Raw genomic sequence first — 18,596 nt, 5'->3', positions numbered from 1 at the left:
GAGGTGGCAGGTCAGGGGGCCAGTAGAGATGCCCTGCAACATGTGTGTCTGGTTTTCCTCTTCCCCTTCCCAGCAGCATGTGAGCCGGGGTGGGTGCCGGGCAGGGGTGAGTGCAGCGTGTGTGCGGACAAGCGCACTGCTGGGTCACGTGGGCCTCTTGGAGCCCTCGGGAACTCGGACCTGGCCAGCCAGTGAGATGGGGGCTCCCTGCTGTTACCCAGTGCTTGATGTGGAGTGATGTTGAAGCCGTCTCGGGGGTGGGTAGTGGTGTGTCTCCCCTCCCCTCCTTCCTTGTGGCATTTGCCCTCCCTCCTGGCCCTCCCCTTCCCTCCCCTCCCCTTCCATTTGAGCCCAGGGCTGGCCTAAGAGAGAAAGTCCTGGCACAGGACAGCTTCCCCAGTGAGTCCTTTTCTCAGCCTGGCAAAATGCGTTTGTTTTTAAAGAAAGGAGTACGTTGAAGGCTCTACCCTTTAGAAGAAAAGAATGGGCCTTAGGTAGTCATGGCTAGAAGTCCAAGCTGCAAGATGACTTACTCGTCTGAGAGTCCAAGTGCTGCACACCAGGGGCGGACACCGCATTCCCTGACACGAGCTCCCTCGGTGCTCTGTAGAGTCCCTTCTGTGTGGCACATGACCTAGTTGGGGTTTAACCCCAGATGAAGCTTTCTCTGGCCTAGAGGTGCTTCTCTTCCCGCTGCCTCCCTGCTTCTCCTGTGGGAGTGGCCAGAGCCTCGAGGTGCTGCTCACCTCCTTGGAGGGCCCTCTGATCAGGGAGAGAATGAGTGGGCAAGGTGGCCGGCCCGAAGACCTCAAGGACCAAGGTAGGCATGGACTGAAACACAAGACTCCAGGTTCCCCCGCCTTCTCAAGACCAACGCATCTCCTCCTTTTGTTCCCTGGTTTCCCCGTCAACTGTTTGTGCCACTTCAGGTGTGAGACGCAGAGAGACGCACACAGATGTGTTGACACGCACTGTCGCTGGCAGGCTGAGGAACTGCTCAGTTTTAACGTGGGCAGCGAAGCCGCTGGACCTCATCCAGCTGCTCCTGTTCCCTTCCTGTGCACTGACACACGGGTGCCCTTGGGTAGATGGTGACTTCCTATCGCCCGTGCCTGGAGAAGCCTGCCTGCCTGTCCACGGCTCTGGGCTAATTGAGCCTGCTGCCAGCTCCCACCTTGCAAACTGGGCACTCGGGTGCGACTGTCAGCCCCTTCTGCAGCCTCTGCCTGGTGGTTCCTGTGACCTCACTGCCATCGCTGCAGCGCCAGCACCCTCAGCTCATCCCCAGTTGTCACCACCTCAAGGGGGCTAGACTCGCAGAAGCCGGTGATGGCCCGCCCTGGCGGTGCGGAGGACCGTGACCGCGGCTGCAGGGATTAGAGACACATTCACATGAAAGCCTGTGAGAACTACAGCCTGCTTTTCCTGTACTGGGTCTTGTTCCCAAAACTCTCTCTCCATCGCCTCAACCCTCCAGACTGTGCCGAGAAGCTGACACTCTTCAGGCCAAGATGTCAGTGCTCGTGTCTTGGGAGACACTGAAAGCCACGGGCGCCTATTTCCTCAGCTCCTGGGGTGGCCATGAGGGGAGCACCTGGAGCAGAAGCCCGCAGTCTGTAGAAAGGATTAAGAACAACACAGGATCCACTGACCAAGAGACAGGCAGCCTTGGCAAGCATCCAGAGCAGGCCTGGGGTTCCGATCCAAAGCTGAGAAGAGCTGCTGCCTGACAGAGGGAGGGAGTGGGGTTTTAGAACTAGGAGGTGAGGGCTACGGACAGGACTTGGGACAGGTTCCTTGGACCCTGCGTACATCACTGCGAGTGGTGGCAGTTGTACGGCTCTTGTACCATGCATGAGAAAAGATGTGAACCTCCCTATGGCCAGCTCTACCTGGGGTGGAGTGTCCATCCTGAGGCCCTGTAAGGCACTTGCCAGGCTGGGGAGAAGGGAGCACAAGATGCAATGTGTCCGTTTCCCCTACTGAAAGCAGAGCGGCTGATGAGGCGGTGCACAGAGGTGACCAGCAGCCTGTCGATGTGCACCTTCCCCAGACTCCAGGGCCTGTGTGAGCTACCCCCTCCCCAAATCCAGGAGCGGGCTTGAGCTTCCCCACGCCCTGGAATGTTCTCAACTTGAGTCAGGAGCCTCAGGACTAGTCCCCAGTGCCCTCATTTCTTTGTCCATCCAGCTCTTCGAGATCCTTACTGCCTTCTTGCACCGACCTCCTCTGACACTCTGAGAGGGACCGAGACCCTCCCAGTGCTGCAGCGCCCCCTCCGAAGACCTCGGCCCACTTCCACTGCTACTGCTCCTGCCTCGGCCACAGTGCTCATGAACCTGGAGTCCAGGGCTTAGCAGCAATGTCACTTGAACAAGGACCTCGGTTCCTTCTTCAGTCTATAGCGATAAGTATTTCCTAGTAAGGTACATGGGCACTGGTAGCATAGTGGTTATACATTGGGCTGCTACATGCAAGGTCAGCAGTTCAAATCCGCCAGCTTCACTGCATGAAAAAGACAAGGCTTTTTACTCCTGTGAACAGTTACTATCTTAGAAACTCACAGGGGCAGTTCTTCCCTGTCGAAGAGGGCCTCTGAGTTGTCATCAGCTCAGCGTTGACTCAGTGGCAGTGAGTTTGGGCTTTTTGGTGCTTCAGGTACAAGGCAGCCTAGATGCCAGGTCGTGGGGTTGGTGGCCATCGTAGTAAGTGGTGGTCATGCCTGTTAGTAAGCCTGCACCCTCACCCTGTTTCAGGGCAGGCGTCCGGAGCCCTGGTGCTGGTGGTTGATGGAATCTTACCCGCATTCCCCAGTTGCAGCTAGAACACTGACATGACGAAGGGTCGGGTTTGGTCATCAGCTCCAAACACCAGCTTCTCCTCTGCGCCTGCCAGTTGGCTAAATGTTAATTGGTTCAGCACTGCCGGTTCCTTGGCTCGGTGTCCTGCTCGTGGGCATGTGGCGCAGCTGTTGTCTTAAGCCCTTCCAGAAACACAAAGGAGAGCTTGGTAGCCACACACAATCCTTCAGACTTGGGTGTTTTTGGTTTCCGGGTATGGCCAGCCCACTTGTGCAGAGCCACCTGGAATGCGGGTTTTGCCCAGCAGGAGACAAGGATCAGCATGGTCCCAGTCACAGAGCCAGGTGCTCCTCCATGCCTGGGCGAGGCCGCCTACCAGAGCCCTGGGAATTCAGAGCAACAGCAAGCTGAGTGTGACGTCTGGGTCACAGCCTTGCAGAAGAGGGGCTGGGAAACTCGAAGTCCCTCCTGCCCATCTTGATTCCCGCCCCGCCCCCCCCCCCATCCTGGGTACCGAGGGCCTGCTGGGCACTGCCTGGGGCTTTGGTCAGGAGTCTGGATGCAGGGTGTCTGGGAAGCAGTGTGGAGGAGAGTGAAACAGAGTGGCTCCATGAATCACCAGAGGCTGCACAGCCAGGGGCTAGAACCTTTAATAGCGCTGGGCTCTGGTGTCAGTGACAACTGTCCAGGCCTCCGGGGCAGACTCCAAGAGAGGGGGGGTGGTTCTGGTCCTGCTCCCCAGTTCCAATTGCTGCCTGTCTTGTGGGTTCAGGAGCAGACAGCCCTGACCATCCCAGCTGTGATGCAGCCTGGCCGGGAGCCTCTCACCCCAAGCCCTGCTGACCGTTTAGCGGGTGTGACCAGGCTCCAGGAGATGGCCAGAGCACTAGTCAAGCTGATGTGGCCTTTTCTTCTGTGACCTGCAGCCCTCAGCTTTCCCACCCAGGCACGGGCAAGTGAGTGGGGATGGAGAACAAAGATGGCCAAGCCTGCTTTCTATGTGAAGCCTGGAGTCAGCCCACGCTTCCACAGCTAACGGAAGTGGTTCACGGGCGCGCAGAGCCACTGTCGGCCTCCCCACTGCCCTCTGGGTGTTCCTCCCCAGGGAGCTCCCGAGGCAGAATACAGGGAGCCGTCAGCCCATAATCCTTTCCATCCCTGGAGAGCTTCGGAGGGAGTGTGGGCTGGGGAAGGCTCCTCTCTGAATGAGGGGCTTCTGGCAAGTCCCAGAGGAGCCCTGCAAGGTCAGCAGTTCAAAACCGCCGTTTTTGGGAGAAAGATAGGGCTTTCTGCTCCCACTCAGTTGCAGTCTTGGACTCCCACAGGCAGTTTACCCTGTCCTACAGGGCCGCCAAGAGTTGGAATCAACTTGACGGCTTTAAGTTGAGTGGGTGACTCAAAACTTCAGACTTGCCCATGCTGAAATGGGTACAGAACTGCGCAGCAGCCCGCGGCGGCTCAGTGTGCTCAAGCTGTCCACTGAGTGCCAGCCCCGCCCTGGCCCGATGCCTCAGCCTGCTTTCTCCCCTCAGTGGCCCTGGAGGACGGATCATCAGCATCCGGTGCAATTGGTGCCGTTCTTGTTCACATTGTTGGTGGTCACACATACGCCAGATGGGCTGACGGGAACTCCGGGGGGCTGGATAGGAGGAGGAAGGGGGTGGTGCCGGCTCTGCACGCACGCCGGAGGCCATGCTCGAAACCAACGGGCTGCTATCAGCAGGGACTTGGGGATGAGGGACCAAAGCTTGGCTGTGCAGCATCTCAGGGCCAGTGGCTGCGGGCCAGAACCCTGGGAAGGCAAACTGCAGGCTCTGCTAGCCTTTGGGTGGCACAGGACAGAATGTGGCCCACAAAGAGGGTAGGGACCACGGAGTTCCAGCTGGGTGTGAGTCCGCCCCGGTAAACATGGAGGACCTCCAGCGTCACATACGAACTCTGCAGGGACCTGAAACTCAGGGCCATCGAGCCTATGTTGACTCAAATCTTTATAGGAGCAGGCGGCCTCATCTCGCCTGAGGAACGGCTGGTAGGTTTGAACCACCAACCCTGGGGTTAGCCCAAGTAACCCACTCCACCAGGACTCCTGGCGCCGTAAGTACTGTTGGGGGACAGTGCAGTTCAACAGGGCACGTGCACTGAGCTGGGTTCCCGGCAGGTTCCGTTGTGACCATGGAAGGAACCCAGGCTGGCTGGGGAAGGGGTGTCCTTTTCTTAGCCCCCACCCCCAGATCATTGAGCTCCTCTGTGTCCCTGCTGAGGAAGGGACCAGTCTTCCAGGGACTGCAGTACCCTGAGGCACCAGGAGAAGCTGGAGCAGGACTGCCGCTTAGTGACTCGGGAGAAGCCAGATGTGATAGAGTGTAAAAACTTTCTTTAGTAACAATAATATAACTCCACTAAAATTATACAAAGTACATTCAATACTTAAGGGGGGTGGGGCCAGGAGAGGGGAGCCATATGGCTGGAAGGAAGCCCAGCCAGGCTGGGGGAGTCAGCGCAGAGGTCCAGTTGTAAAAAAGGAAACGGTTTAAAAAGGTCACCCACGAGGGAGCAGGGTGAGCGTGCACGGTCGGGGGCAGGAGGTGAGCAGGCGGCTCGGCTGGCATGCTGCTGCGGGGCGGGCGGGCTAGTGCTCAGGCGAGCTCCGAGCGGGTGGGGGGCAGGTTCTGGTGCTTGAAGTACTGCACGACTTGCTGGGGCAGCTCAGCCAGCACGGCTTTGGCCAAGGTCTCTTTTGCCGCCTGTTGGGGACAAGGGGAGAGAATAAAGGTTCATGGGGGTGGGATTGGGGTGTGCTTGTGAAAAGGGGCACTGGGCCCAGGGAGCTGCTTCAGAAGGTGCCCCGAAAGGGGAAGTGGGGGCTGAGGGTCAGGCGGGTACACCCCAGCAGCCCCCCACGTGGTGCCCTCCATGCGCTGGGTGCCTGGAGCCCTGGAGGAGGGGCTGGCCTGTGGGCTGCTGCTCACCTGTGCCAGCTGGGCTGTCAAAGCTATTCTTCCCCCCCCCCCCCCAGTGAAGAGGGGAGCACCCAGCTTTGGTCCTCAGGGAGCTAATGCTCTAGAGGACAGGGTCCACACACTTCTCACGGGGAGGGGGGGGCTCCCAGAACCTGAGCTGCAGGGGACACTAACCCCCAGCCTGCTGAGGCAGCACAGGGGCATCTTCGGCTGCTCCCTGTGGGGCCTCCTGGTGGGCAGACCTGGGTCAACTAAAGACCAGAGCCTGTCCTGAGAGGCCACCAGTGGGCCTGATGGGAGAGGAGCACCCTCTGTAAAGTGAGGCTGGAGGTGGGGCAGCCCCTCCTGTCTGGAATGTGCTCAGGGACCCAGTCTGTCCCTAGGGCCCTGTTCAGAACCACCCACCCCGGCCCACACTCACATTTCGGAACTCCCGGAAGGGCACAAACTGCACGATGTCCCGGGCAGCCTCCTCCCCCGTGTGGGAGCGCAGCCTCCGGCTGTCCCCGTCCAGGAATTCCATGGCAGCGAAGTCGGCGTTGCCCACGCCCACAATGATGATGGACATGGGCAGCTTGGAAGCCTGGACCACGGCATGCCGCGTCTCCTCCATGTCACTGATGACACCATCCGTGATGAGGAGGAGGATGAAGTACTGCTGCGGGGGAGGGACACGGGGGGGGGGGGGCGCGCGGCACTCAGCAGGGCTCTGGGAAGGAGGAGACCCCTCTGTCCCAGCCCCTTCCCTGGCAGCCAGGGTCCTCTGTCCCTGCAGGCCTGGCATCCATCTCAACAGTCTGGTCACAGCCAGGCACGCACTGCTTCCTCCTTTCCTGGTATCACCTTTGACCTCCGTGGACTCGGGCCCTCAGTTTCTTCATCTGCAGGGTAAGAGCTGCAGCATGCCTGGCATGTGACAGCAGCCCACTCAGCCCTGGCTGGTATAGTGGCTGCCAGCTATCAGTCTCCTTTCCCCGATGTACCTGGGCACAAGTGCTGAGGACCCTGTCTACTCGCTACCCAGCGAGACCTGGCACATCCCACTGGGGCTAAGAGCAGGCCCTCTAGCCCAAAGCCCAGAATGGCAGGTCATGTACCCCACAGCCACGGTGGAGGCAGTGTTGGCCAGGCTACAAAGTTCTTTTGGCTCTAAGAACTGGAGACCCAGGAAGGCTGGTGTGATGGTAACCGCTCTCTAGCCTTTGATCACTGTCCACTCCAACAGAGCTCAGTGCCAGGAGACAGCCAGCCCGAGACTTAAAATCAAGCAACTGCCAGAATCCACTGGATTCTGATTCTGCGACCCTCTAGATCTGTGGTTCTCAACCTTCCTCATGCCGTGACCCTTTCATACAGTTCCTCATGTGGTGGTGACCCCCAACCACAACATTTTCGTTGCTACTTCATCACTGTCACTTTGCTATGAGTCGGGTGACCCCTGTGAAAGGATCGTAACCCACAGGTTGAGAACCGCTGCTGTATATGAAGTCTCCAGCTAGACCTTAAAACCATCATACAGTTTGTTGTGTTTCTTTAGTGTTACCCTCTATTGATGGCTGGGAGCCTGACTTTGGATTGTTTCAGCAAAAACAAAAGCAGGCCTGACTGAATAATCAGGGTCAGCGGTAGGAGGGAGGGCCTGGGTAGCACTGGCCTGTGAACCCGAAGGTTGGCTGTTCAGACCCACCATGCCCCTCAGGAGACAGCCGCTGTCTGCTCTGGTGGGAAGGTAGTTGAGTGCTGGAAACCACCAGCTGCTCCCTGGAAGGAGGGGTGGCTCCGAAGCCCCAGGAGCAGTTCGACCCTGTCCTTTAGAGCTGAGGCCCTGGTGCTGGACTCTGAGCAGCAGAGCCCTAACTTTCTCCTCAGCTCTGTCTGGGGGGGACACTGTCTTCCCGTGGTCAGGTTACTTGGATGCAGGTGTTTGGGGTCTGAAACTTCAGTGTGGGGGCTTTGGATTTTCACCTGACCCTCCTGCTTCTCAGAAGAGAAAACTGGGGCCCAGACGAACCACCTCCTCACTCAGCAAAAACCATTTGTTCCCTGAAGGCTGGGCTCTGGGGTGCCTTCCTCCCTGGCCTGTACGCCAAGTCCAGACGGGCCAAAAAGGGCCAAGTGAGCACCTGGGAGCACGCCCTGCCATCCTAACCCCTCAGCTCCAGCCCCTGCTCTGTGCCTTTAAGAGGCCAGTCTTAGCTGGGATACCTGTTGCCATGGTGATGGCAGCCTGAATTCCGACAGTGGAGGGTTGCTGCTGCTAGCCCCCCAGCCCCGAGCTAGGGGAGCCTCACAAGCCAATCCAGACCCTTGTTACCGCCCCACCCCCGGTGTCCAATCTTCCCAGCACCCTTTCCATTAAGTGACCCCTTAGCCCACCCAACCCCACCAGAAACTCTGAGCCCCTGGGCTGGTGGGCAGGAGGCCCCTAGGGGACTGGCAGTGAGGAAGGAAGGGATGTTTGGCCTGGGTCTCCTCCACCTGGCCTCCCACAGGGCCTGTGGCTCTTGGGCTCCCATCAGCCACGCATCTAGACACGGAGACTTCTGGAGGCCGACCTCCTCCCCGAGCCCCTGCAGGACCTCAGGACGAGGCACACAGCGAGTGTCCATGCAGACACTGTCCCTCCCACACCCAGACCCTGCAACTAGGGCGATGCAGTCTCCACCCGACCAGGCTGGCTGGCAGACAGAATTGGGGCTGTCTCCACACCAGTCCCTCCCCAGCAGCAATGGCCCCAGAGCCACTGCCTCGTGGGGCCTGAGGGCCAGCAGTGCAGCTGACCTGCCCTGGGCTTCTCACCCAGCCTGGCAGAGCTGGGGGGTGCCAGGAGCTTTGACAGTCTGTTACTACCCCAGAGTGAGCGTACGCATACACGCGCACCACCACCCCCATTGCCTCCAAGACCGGTCTGAGGGAGGCTGCAGGCCGGGTGGGCAGCTGCTCAGTCCCAGGCTTTCCCATCACAAAGCCTTCCTGCTCCCTTCTGCTGGCATGCCCTTCTCAGCCACAACTCCAAGATCCACCTTAGCCACCATCCATCCTCCCGCAGCGGCCAGCTCAGCTTCCCTTCCCAGGCCACTCCCTCGGGGCACAGAGCTGGTACCCAACAGCCTTCTAAGATGGGGTGTCTCTTGCCCTCACGCAGGCCTCTTCCGGTCTCCAGGACTCTAGCCACGTCCAACACCTCTCCTGTGATTTGATTGATAAGGAATTGACTTTGTAACAACAGTCCCAGGCAGAGTCTGGGGCAGTGACAGTGCCCCCACCCCCCCTGCTAGTTTCTGGGGAGCTGGCAGCCCAGGGCCCTGGAGGAAGGGGCATGGGTGTCCCAGGGTCTTGGCTGCTTCCCCAGCTCCCCTTCCACTAGGTGACCAGGTTCCCAGGCAACTTGCCATGACGGAGTCCTGGAGGATGGAGGACCATGATGGGATGTCTGCTGGTGGTGTCCCTGCCCCCCCCCCACACCCCGCGGGAAAACAGATTCCTTCAGTGTCCATCAGACTCAGTCGACTTTTTCAACCTCTCCCCCCCCCCACTTGAAGAAGCCCGGAGGGTGTAGTACTGAAACACTCAGATGTGAAACAAGAAGTCCACTATCCAAACCGGTGCCCAGCTGGGCATCAGGAGAGAGATGTGCCTCCCGGTGTGGAAGGCCCAGAGGGCAGGACCACTCTACTCTCTATGCACTGTCAGAATGGCCTGGCTGGCCCCAGGCCTGTGTGAGAGGCATACGCTGGTCCTTTGCCAGGCTCACTCTGAGCCTCCAGCACATCTCCACTTGGATGGTGCTTTCCCAAGAACCTCTCCCTGGCCTGCAGCATGCCAGCAAGTCATCTGACTCCGGGTAGTGCTCAGGGGTTCCACCTCAAGGCCAGCAATTTGCAACCACCAGCTGCTCCGCAGGAGAAAGACACGGGATGGGAGTTACATCATCTGTGGTCAATTTGAGACTAGTAAGAGTGAAGGGGTGGAGTCTAGTCTGTCAATCAGGTCGCAGCTTGATGACCTCATTTGGAGGCGCTAAGGAGGTAAATAGCTTGCCGAAGGAAGGACACACTCCCTCCTTGGGAGACATTTCTATAGACAAGACACGTGGAGCTACGCTAGAGCCACGTGGAGACCTCTGCCAGCACTGAGATGCTTCCACCACCACTGGATCCACAAGACTTTCCACCCACTGGCCTGTGATCTTTCTTCCTGCATTGTGTCATTGCATGAGTTTGAAGAAGAATTTATAGACTGGTATTGGACATATGGACTAATATCGGATTTATGGATTTTACCTAACCTGGGATGTTTTCTTAATGTACTATTGCTCTTTGATATAAAGTTCTCTCTTAGACACATGAGTGTCTACGAATTTGTTTCTCTAGTCAACCCGGACTAACACACAACTTCCAACTCCCGTAAAGAGCTGCCATCTCGGGAGCCCTCGGGCAGTTCTGTGTGTCTTGCAGGGTCCGAGAGCCGGCCGTGACTGGCCAGCAGGGCGCTGGGTGGGTGGAATGAGTCTCGGGACAGAGCACAGCTGCCCTGCAGGGTTTCTAGCCTGTCCCCTTCCCAAGAACACGCCCAGGCCTTGCCCCCAGATGGGATCGTGGCACAGAATGTCGGGAAAGGGCAGGGACTTCCTTCTGAGGCTCAAGCAGTTCTTCTCCAGAACCCAGACGCCCTCCTGGTCTGCCCAGGGCCCACTGCCCCATCTTCTGCCCAGCTTCGTGTGCCCACCCGTGTCTGCCAGTTTCCTTCCTGCTGCTTCCTGGCTTTCCCCCACCTCACTGTCCTCACCCCCCAGGCAAAGATGCAGGATTTTCCCAGCTCAGTGGAGAGTGGGGGTGTGTGTGTGGGGAAGGTGGTGAGACTGGGTGAGCAGCAGCTGGGGTTCCAGTGTAGAGTGGCCCCTCCACAACCCCTCCCCAAATTAAATAACAATTCGTCCCCAACACACATGTCCAATCTGGGTTGCCCCAGCCCATCTTCTCCTTCCCCACTGACACCACCCCCACACTGCCTGCCTGCCTGCCTGCCTGCCTGCCTGCCTGCCTGCCTGCCTGCCTGCCTGCCTGCCTGCCTGCCTGCCTGCCTGCCTGCCTGCCTGCCTGCCTGCCTGCCTGCCTGCCGACCCCACCTCAGGTGGGAGGCCTGAACTCTGTGGGCTGATAGGTCTGGCCTGGCAGATCTCTGGGCGCCAAAACCAAAGCTGGCTGGCATCGAAGGGGTGCTGACTCACAGCGACCCTATAGGACAGGGTAGAGCTTTCCCTGTGGGCTTCCAAGACTGCCACTCTTTATGGGAATAGAGCCTCCTCTTTCTCCTGTGGAGCAGTGGGCGGTTTCAAACTGCTGCCCTTGTAGTTAAGTGCCTGACACATAACCACTGTACCACCAGTGCTGCTCTCCTTCCCACGGAGGACCAGTGAGTGCGTGCTCCCACTGTGCTGATGGGGACACGGAGGCTACAGAGGCTCCGTGACTGCTCAAGTCAGGCCGCGAGGGAGGGGCAACAAGGACAGGCCTGCTGGGGCTTGACTCTTCCTTGATGGTCCCAGGACTTTTCTCTCTCCAGCCCCCCACCAGCCCCCAGTCTCCCCACCCCATCCAACACACACACCTCCCTAGAAGCCCTGGCTCCTCAGCTCACTCGCTTTTACCTTCAGGCCCTGGTGACGAGGTCCTTCCCTCCTGACTGAGCCACCGCGTAGACCAGAGCCACCTTGAATCCTACCCATTCCCCGAGCCCGTCTAGCGCTGACCCCAGGGGAGCAGCGGCGGGGCTGAAGCTGGGGCGGTGGGTGCAACAAATCAACACGTGCACAAGGTGTTCCGGCCACCACCAGAGTCACAACTGAGCAGGGGTGGCCAGATGGGTGGTCAAGGGAGGCCGCTCAGGAGGCAGCATTTGAGCCGGGCACTGGGCACATGGAGAGTTGGGGGATGTCAGGCAGGGGGGACAGCAAGGGCAAACAAAGACTGGGCAGCTGGGGCATTTGAGAGACAGGAAGCAGTGAGGAGGGGGGAAAGGGAAGGGGATTGTGCAAAGTCAGTTGTTCTCAACCTTCCTAATGCCTCAACCCTTTCATACAGTTCCTCATGTGGTGGTAACTGCCCCCCCCCCAACCATAAAATTATTTTTGTTGCTACTTCATCACTGTCATTTTGCTACTGTAATGAATCAGGTGACCCTTGAGAAAGGGCCGACCTACAGGCTGAGAACCGCTGTCCTCAGTGCAGGGGTGCAGGGGCTTTGGAGGACTCAGTCTAGGCTGGCACAGTTCTCCTAGCAGGGAATGGGCAAGTATGGCTGCAGGGAGCATTGTGGGGGCTGTGATGGGGGTACTGGGCAGAGTTGGGGACTCTGGAGATGGGGACAGGGCAGTCTGAAAGGGCTCCAATCTCACCAAAGCCCTCACCTCTGAGCAGAGGTGGGAGCCAGAAGCAGGGCCTGCTCCCAGGTGCAAGTGGCCAAGGTGGGTATGGGTCCCAGCCCAGCAGGGCTCCCACTTCCCAGCCAAGCCCACGGCGATGCACTGAGGTGGGGAGTGGGGCCAGAAGTGCCCCCCTTAGCAGATGCTCAGGCTCCTGAGTTCCACTCTCCAGTCCCCACCCCTCGCCTGTCGTCCCCCCTCCCCCAAGACTTCTGCCAAGTGTCTCCTGAGTGGTTTGGTCATTGAATGCAGTCAGGTGTTTAGGGTCATGAGAGGGCAGAGGGGATGGTCAGAGGCTGCATAGAAACGGTCACCGCCCTAGAGCCGGGGCAGAAGATCCCTTAGTCCACTTTGCAGAGTGAAGTCGGGTGGGGCACGGTAGATGGTGGAGGAGGTGTGCAAGGTAGCCTTTGGTGACCCTGACACTGGGTACAGGTCCTGCCTGAAGGGCTCACCTGTGGAATCAGCCTGGAGCTAATGGGGTAAGGACCTAGGGGTGCAGACCCATGTTCTAGATGCCCAGGCAGCCGGCCCATCCTCCCGACCTTGCTGGCCTGACTGAGATGGAAGCAGGCAGGGCCAGGGCCGGTTCATTCTGCAGGGCGGCATGAGGGGGGTGCTTCTCTGAGTGATGTCAGGCGGCGGGGGTGGGGGTGGGGGGGGATCAGCTTCAGGGCTGCAGGAGTCACTTCTCCTGGCCCATCTGTCATGGGGAATGACAAACACTCTTGACCCTGAAGGGACATCCCCCATCACCATAGGCCCCTGTCCGGCTGAGCTGCTCCAGCCCCCTTAGGATACTTGCAGGTCAGCAAAGGACCAGAGAGTGGCCAGCACTCTCCAGGGAGAAGCAGAGAACCCTGCCCTGGGTGGCAGGGGGCTGCCTGATAGGAGAGACCTCCAGCTCCAGCTCCAGGCCTGGCCCAGCCCCCCTCCAGCACAGTCAAGGGGCCGCCTGCTCACCGTGGCCGTCTGTTGCTGCGTGGCCTGGGCTGCGAACCGGGCCACGTGGTTGACGATGGGGGAGAAGTTGGTGGGACCGTAGAAGCGGATGTGGGGCAGGCAAGCCGAATATGCCTGGGCGATGCCGTCCACACCTGTCTCGGGGAGGAGAGTCGGGGTCAACCCAGTGGCCCCTGACACTTGATTCCAAAGAGATCATACCATCCCCGAATGCCCTCCCATCCCAACTGCTGACACAGCGTCTATTTCCTGCTCATGCCAGAAGCCCCTGCCCTGGCCAGCCTGGGGCCCAGGAGAGTAGAAGCGCCCAGTGGGCAGGGTCAGAGCAGGATGAAGCAAACAGCTTCCCAGCCACCCAGACCTGAGTTCAAATCCTGCCTCTGCCACCTTTTAGCATGTGGTTCACTCTCTCTGAGCCTAAATTCCTCCGTTGATAAGCTATCTCAGCTAATAATAGCTGCTCTTGGACAACTGGTAGAAGGGAGACCCAGGTACTCCACCTCCTCTCAGAGAGGGGGCTGAGCAGAGCCCATCTGGCTGCTCAGGAACAAAGGGAGACCCTGGGGGTTCCTTCCTGTTTGAGTGATTGGGGGTCCAATGAGACACAAGTACAGACCCTACACACAGTCTCTGGACACTGGCTGTTATGAGACTACAAATATCCCCTGAACTTGGACAAAACATCTCTGGACCCCTGACCCAAAGCAGACAGCCCCACCTGGTGGGAGCACAGGAACACACTTCCAGCCAACCCAGACCCATGTCTCCGAGTCAAAGTATGGCCCCTGAGCTGGGGATTAGCTACATTTCCCCTCTGAGCACAAAGCTGGCTCAGCTTTGGGGATCCTAAGGGAAGTAGATGCTTACGCGCACACACACCCCACCCTCCCTCTCCCCAAATCATCGACAGTCCCGAAGAGGCAAAAGCAAGGCCCAAAGCGGGGCAGGGGCCTGTCCATGGTCTTGTGATTGTGGGGTTGGTGGGGGGGCAGTACCCTCGTCCACACCTGCCCTGGGTCCCCTCACCTTCCTTCAGTCACTTCTGAATTGTTTCTAGGAGGTTCAGAAATCCTCTTAGGTCTGGGGCTGGAGGGGCACAGATTCCATGCCTACTTCCCAGTCACCCCTCCACCCCCACTCCAGGCTTCCTTCACTTCTCCCTGAGGAGCCAGGGGCAGGAAGGCTCTTTGTGGAAGGAGGGGAACGAGGGGGGGGGTATGGAGGGAGAAGATGAGAGGCAGACTGCAAGGGGAGCCACATAAGGGGAACAACTGCCCCACCACCTCCACACCCCCACGGGGGCTCCCTGTCCTTCCCACCCCGACACCCCTGCAGGTGAGCTGGGCAGGTGTCATGCCTCCCTGGAGGTGCAGCAGCCAAGGCCTCTAGAGGAGCAGTGACCTCGCCAAGGTACCACAACCCGGAGAGAGCCAGGAGCCCAGGGCTGTCTTGTGGTGCCAGGGAGTGCTGAGAGAGTGTGGGGCAGGAACCTGTTACCCCGTCTCCCCCCGCCCCCATCCTCTCCCGCCAGTGAGGGCCCAGGTGGTGTGAGCCTAGGGCAGCTGCTCTTGGCACTCACCTGAGCAGAAGGGGTTGGTGGGGTTGAAGTTGATGGCAAACTCATGGGAGACCTGAAATGCAGAGAAAATGCTGGGCGGGCTGCCTCCTCTCCCCCACACCTGGGCCCAGGCTCTCACCCAACAGGAAGGTCTCCCGAGGGTGCCTGGCTCTCCCCACAGGTCAGGCCGCTTCAACATCTGCTTGGTTGACCCCCTGAGGGTCAGCCCTAAACCCTCCCTCCAAGTTCTGAGAGGCCTCCACCTGGAGCCCCCCAGTGGCCCTGATATCACAGTGCTGGGTCCCCCTGTCAGAGAGCCCCTGCTCTGGGTCTGAAGGCCCGCCTCACTTGATGACAGGCCACACTGGACCAGTGACAACTCGCCCCAAGTGGGGCTGGGGGACAGGGCCACAATGGCGCTCCCAGGAGACCAAGACGCTACCTCTCTGCCTCCAACTCCCCACTCAGGCAGTGTCCCAGATTGGTCTCAGCTGGGCCAGTGGCTGTCAGGTGGTGAGGTTTACCCGGCCCAGAAGCCCAGCGGGCAGGCCCCGTGACTGAACCCATTCCGGGCTGTGGCAGGACTGCGGAGGCTGTAGGGCCCAGGGCCTCAGGAAGTCAAAGAACTCTGAGAGGGGGCTCAGACAGAGCACCCCCCCATACCCTCTAAATTCCCACCCAGACCCCTCTTGCTGCATGCCCCACACCCAGGTTCGAAGCTCCACGGTCAAGTCCATACTCCTTCCGCCCCGTGGGACCCATTCACAGCTAAGGAAACTGAGGCTTGAGGTGGACCAGGGTTTTCCCACGACCTCACTGTGACCGAGGCCAGTCCTCCAGAGCTCACCACCGAGGTCCCACCAACTGCCGAAGGGGCTCCCGGCCCGCTAGGTCTTAAAGGGGAGGTTCCAAGGGTGACCAGGGGGCGGGGCTGTCAGGGGAGACAGCCACTCCCAGTCAGACCAATTAGCTCTGAGCTGCTGCAGTGGGGTGCTGGAAGGCCCCATGGAGTGAGTCCACACCTCCATGGTGAGGAAGAACAAACCCAGCCCCAGAGAGGAGAAGCCACATGCCAGAGTCCCCCAGCCGAGCCCCAACCTCATCAGGAGCTAGACGACTGGCCCTCCAGGGACAAGACTCAGCCCCAAGTGGTCCCCACACTGCCGTGGGCCTGGCTGGACAAGGAGAAGACTCCTCCTGCCCTGGTCACTTGCAGTGGTGGGGGAGGGTTGGGGGAATGGGCTTTGGGGTCTTTTCCTGGCATGGAGCCGGACCAGAATGTCCTTCTTGGAACCTGTCCCTGCCCAAGGCCCCTCCACCGTGTCCCCCAGACTGGGCCCCAGGTGTGGGGGCTAGAGGTCATCATTGCCATGGAAACTTGATGAGCCTCTATAGAGATTGGGGGGCTTGTATGGAGGGGCTGAGAGAAAATGGTTGCCAGGGAAACAGGATCTCTTGGGCCAATGACTTCCCCTAAATCAGATTTTAGAGGAGCTTAGGGATGGGGGTGGAGCCCCTTCCTAACACACATGGATTTAAATTCTGTTTTCCCATTCGTCATCATCTCCATTGGGCCTCTCCCCCACTCCTTTGCAAGAGGGCCTGGCCCTGGGCTCAGGAGGGTGGGACCTGAGAGTGGCTTCCTCCAGCAGCTCCATCTCACAGGTAGGAAGACTGAGGCTGAGAGAGGGCCTGGGAGTGTCTGAACCATGAGGGAGCCACTGCCAAGCCAGAACAGACCTTGGAGGGCAGATTGCCCATGCTGCCTGGCCACGACCTGGCATCTGCCCTGGCATGCCAGCGAAACACCAGCCAGCCTCCTGGCAGCCACACCAAGCTGATTAGGGTTCCCTGGGGTCCCGCTGGCCACTGCTCTTTGTCCTCTAACCATCAGTGGCCAAGGTCACCCTACCTGGCCCGGTCCAGTCCTGTGGTGAGACACTTGACTCTCAGGGGCACTGGCTGGGGTGGGGTAGGGGACGGAGAATGTGGGAGTCACAAGAATCTCTGAGTCTAAGTTTCCCCATCTATAAAGTCACGAGCTAAGTTCTTCCCACCCCCACCCCTTGCTCATCTGTTGCTTCTGCCTGGATGACCCCTTTACCTGACGAACTTTCAGCCTCCTCCCCGCCCCCTCCCGCCGAGAAACCTTCTTTCAGCCCAGCCATCAGGAGGGCCAGGGCCCTTCCCAGCTCAGCTCGTTGCTGGCTCTTTCTGCTCTGTACCCTCAGAGAAGCCACACCCAGTCTGCTCAGGATGCTGTGTCAAGACCCAAATGCAGGGCTCGCAAGCACGTGCTGTCCACCTCCTAGACTTGGGGGGATGCCAGGATGCCCAGGAGGGAGGTGGCAGCAGGGGACAAACAGGTAAAGGAGGTGCAGGGGGTGGTGTGCTGAGCCACCTTTAAGGGGCTTTTCTCGCCTTTGGCCACCATGTAGATAAGGGGTTTGGGGTCCACAAGAAGGATTGGATTGCCTGCTCAGCGTGCAAATAGGGCTCAGGGAACCCCCTTCGAATCTCAGTAAGGGGATCAGTCAAGCTGAGCAAGAAAGGCAGGGACAGGTGCAACAGGTAGCAGAGGCGGAGGCCAGGCTTGGGAGGGGGGCACAGTCAGAGAAGGGGACTGAGGGGCCCAGCAGGAGCAGATTAGGCTATGGGGCAGAAGGGGGTGGCCTCAGCATCTCTCACAGCAGCGCCCAGCACTCCCGCCTGGCCCATGCTGGCCTCCCTAGAGTTGCCTGGTGACATTTCCAAGGAGGCTTTTGCACAAGAAAACATCTCTTTCAGTTCTTTGAAAGCTGGCTGGTGTCCTAGCAACAGGCTCATGCTGGGCCTGGCTCATCAGCCTGCCCCGCCCCCACCTGGCATAGTCATGTCTGCCCAGAGCCCCAGCCCCTAGGACTGGACTGCCGGGATGCGCCTCTTCCAGCCTAGCCCCAGAGCTGCTCCCTGAGAAGCCTACCCTCTCCAGAGAGGGCAGGAGAGAAGGCGCCCTCCGTGAGGCTGACCCGGGGTCCTGTGTCTGCACCCAATAGGCTGTTCCTAGGGACACCGAGACCCTTAGAAGAAACTTGCAGTCCACCTGCCTGCCCTGGCTGGACGCCAGGCTCCCTCTTGGTCAGAGCAAGTGCAAGTCTCTGCACAGCTCCCAGCCCGAGCTTTCCCTTCACGTTCAACTGTCACCACGGATGCCTTCCCCACTCAAGAGCTGCAGGGCCTCACTGCCTCCTCCCACCCAGAGCCCCTGATCCAACATCTCTGTCCCCCTCCCCAAATATCTACCCCAACTGGGCTCCCCAGCCTCTCTGCCTCTGCCCTGGGGCCACCAAACCATCCCATCCACATCCCCTCTGACACCAACAGGTGACAGAAGGGGTCCACCCTCCTGTCCTGGGCTTATCCTCAGGGACCCCGACTCAGCCACAAATAACACCAGCAGTTGTCTTGGGGTCCACTGCCCCTCGAGGAGGCCCCATGTGCGTCAGGTCACACTGTGCTCCCTCTGCAGAGTAGGTGCCCCTGAGGGACTCAGACCTCCAGCCTTCTGGTTGGCAGCTGAGCACTGTGTGCATCTCAGCCCCTACCCGGGGGCCCACCCCTCCTCTCCTCACCTGGAGCTCCCTCTCCTGGGCCCTTCCCAGCATCCTTTGGCCTGCTGGACCTGCTTCCTCCTGTTCCCCACACCCTGACAATCCCCCCTGGGAGTCTCCCACCCCATCACCTCCTGCCAGGATGACTCTCAGGCCTCACCTCCGCCAACCTGCAGGCAGCTGAGACCTGGTAGCCACACCTCACCACAATGAGCCCTCACAGTAACACCTGGTGAGAATCCAGTCAATCTGGGAACGCAGGGGCAGCTGTGTCCAGAAGCTCCTAAAGGAGCCAGCACG

The 18,596-nt window shown here is 59.4% G+C and overlaps 1 protein-coding gene across 1 annotated transcript in view; it reads right to left on the bottom strand.

Moving 5' to 3' along the window:
- Positions 1-5,155: 5,155 nt before the first annotated feature.
- Positions 5,156-18,596, bottom strand: part of CPNE2 (copine 2) — a 52,153-nt gene continuing 38,712 nt past the window's right edge. Inside the window, exons 13-16 of the mRNA XM_075537920.1 lie at positions 14,728-14,779; positions 13,149-13,282; positions 6,183-6,419; positions 5,156-5,545 (exon numbers count right to left, since the gene is read on the bottom strand). Coding sequence (XP_075394035.1) covers positions 5,438-5,545; positions 6,183-6,419; positions 13,149-13,282; positions 14,728-14,779 — 531 coding nt within the window. The 3' untranslated portion in view covers positions 5,156-5,437. The remainder of the gene's footprint in view (positions 5,546-6,182; positions 6,420-13,148; positions 13,283-14,727; positions 14,780-18,596) is intronic.

The sequence above is a fragment of the Tenrec ecaudatus genome, chromosome 18 (assembly GCF_050624435.1).
Source record: "Tenrec ecaudatus isolate mTenEca1 chromosome 18, mTenEca1.hap1, whole genome shotgun sequence".
In the NCBI taxonomy this organism is placed as follows: domain Eukaryota; kingdom Metazoa; phylum Chordata; class Mammalia; order Afrosoricida; family Tenrecidae; genus Tenrec; species Tenrec ecaudatus.
The sequence above is the reverse complement of the archived record's forward strand: the minus strand, read 5'-3'. Positions and strand labels throughout refer to the sequence as shown.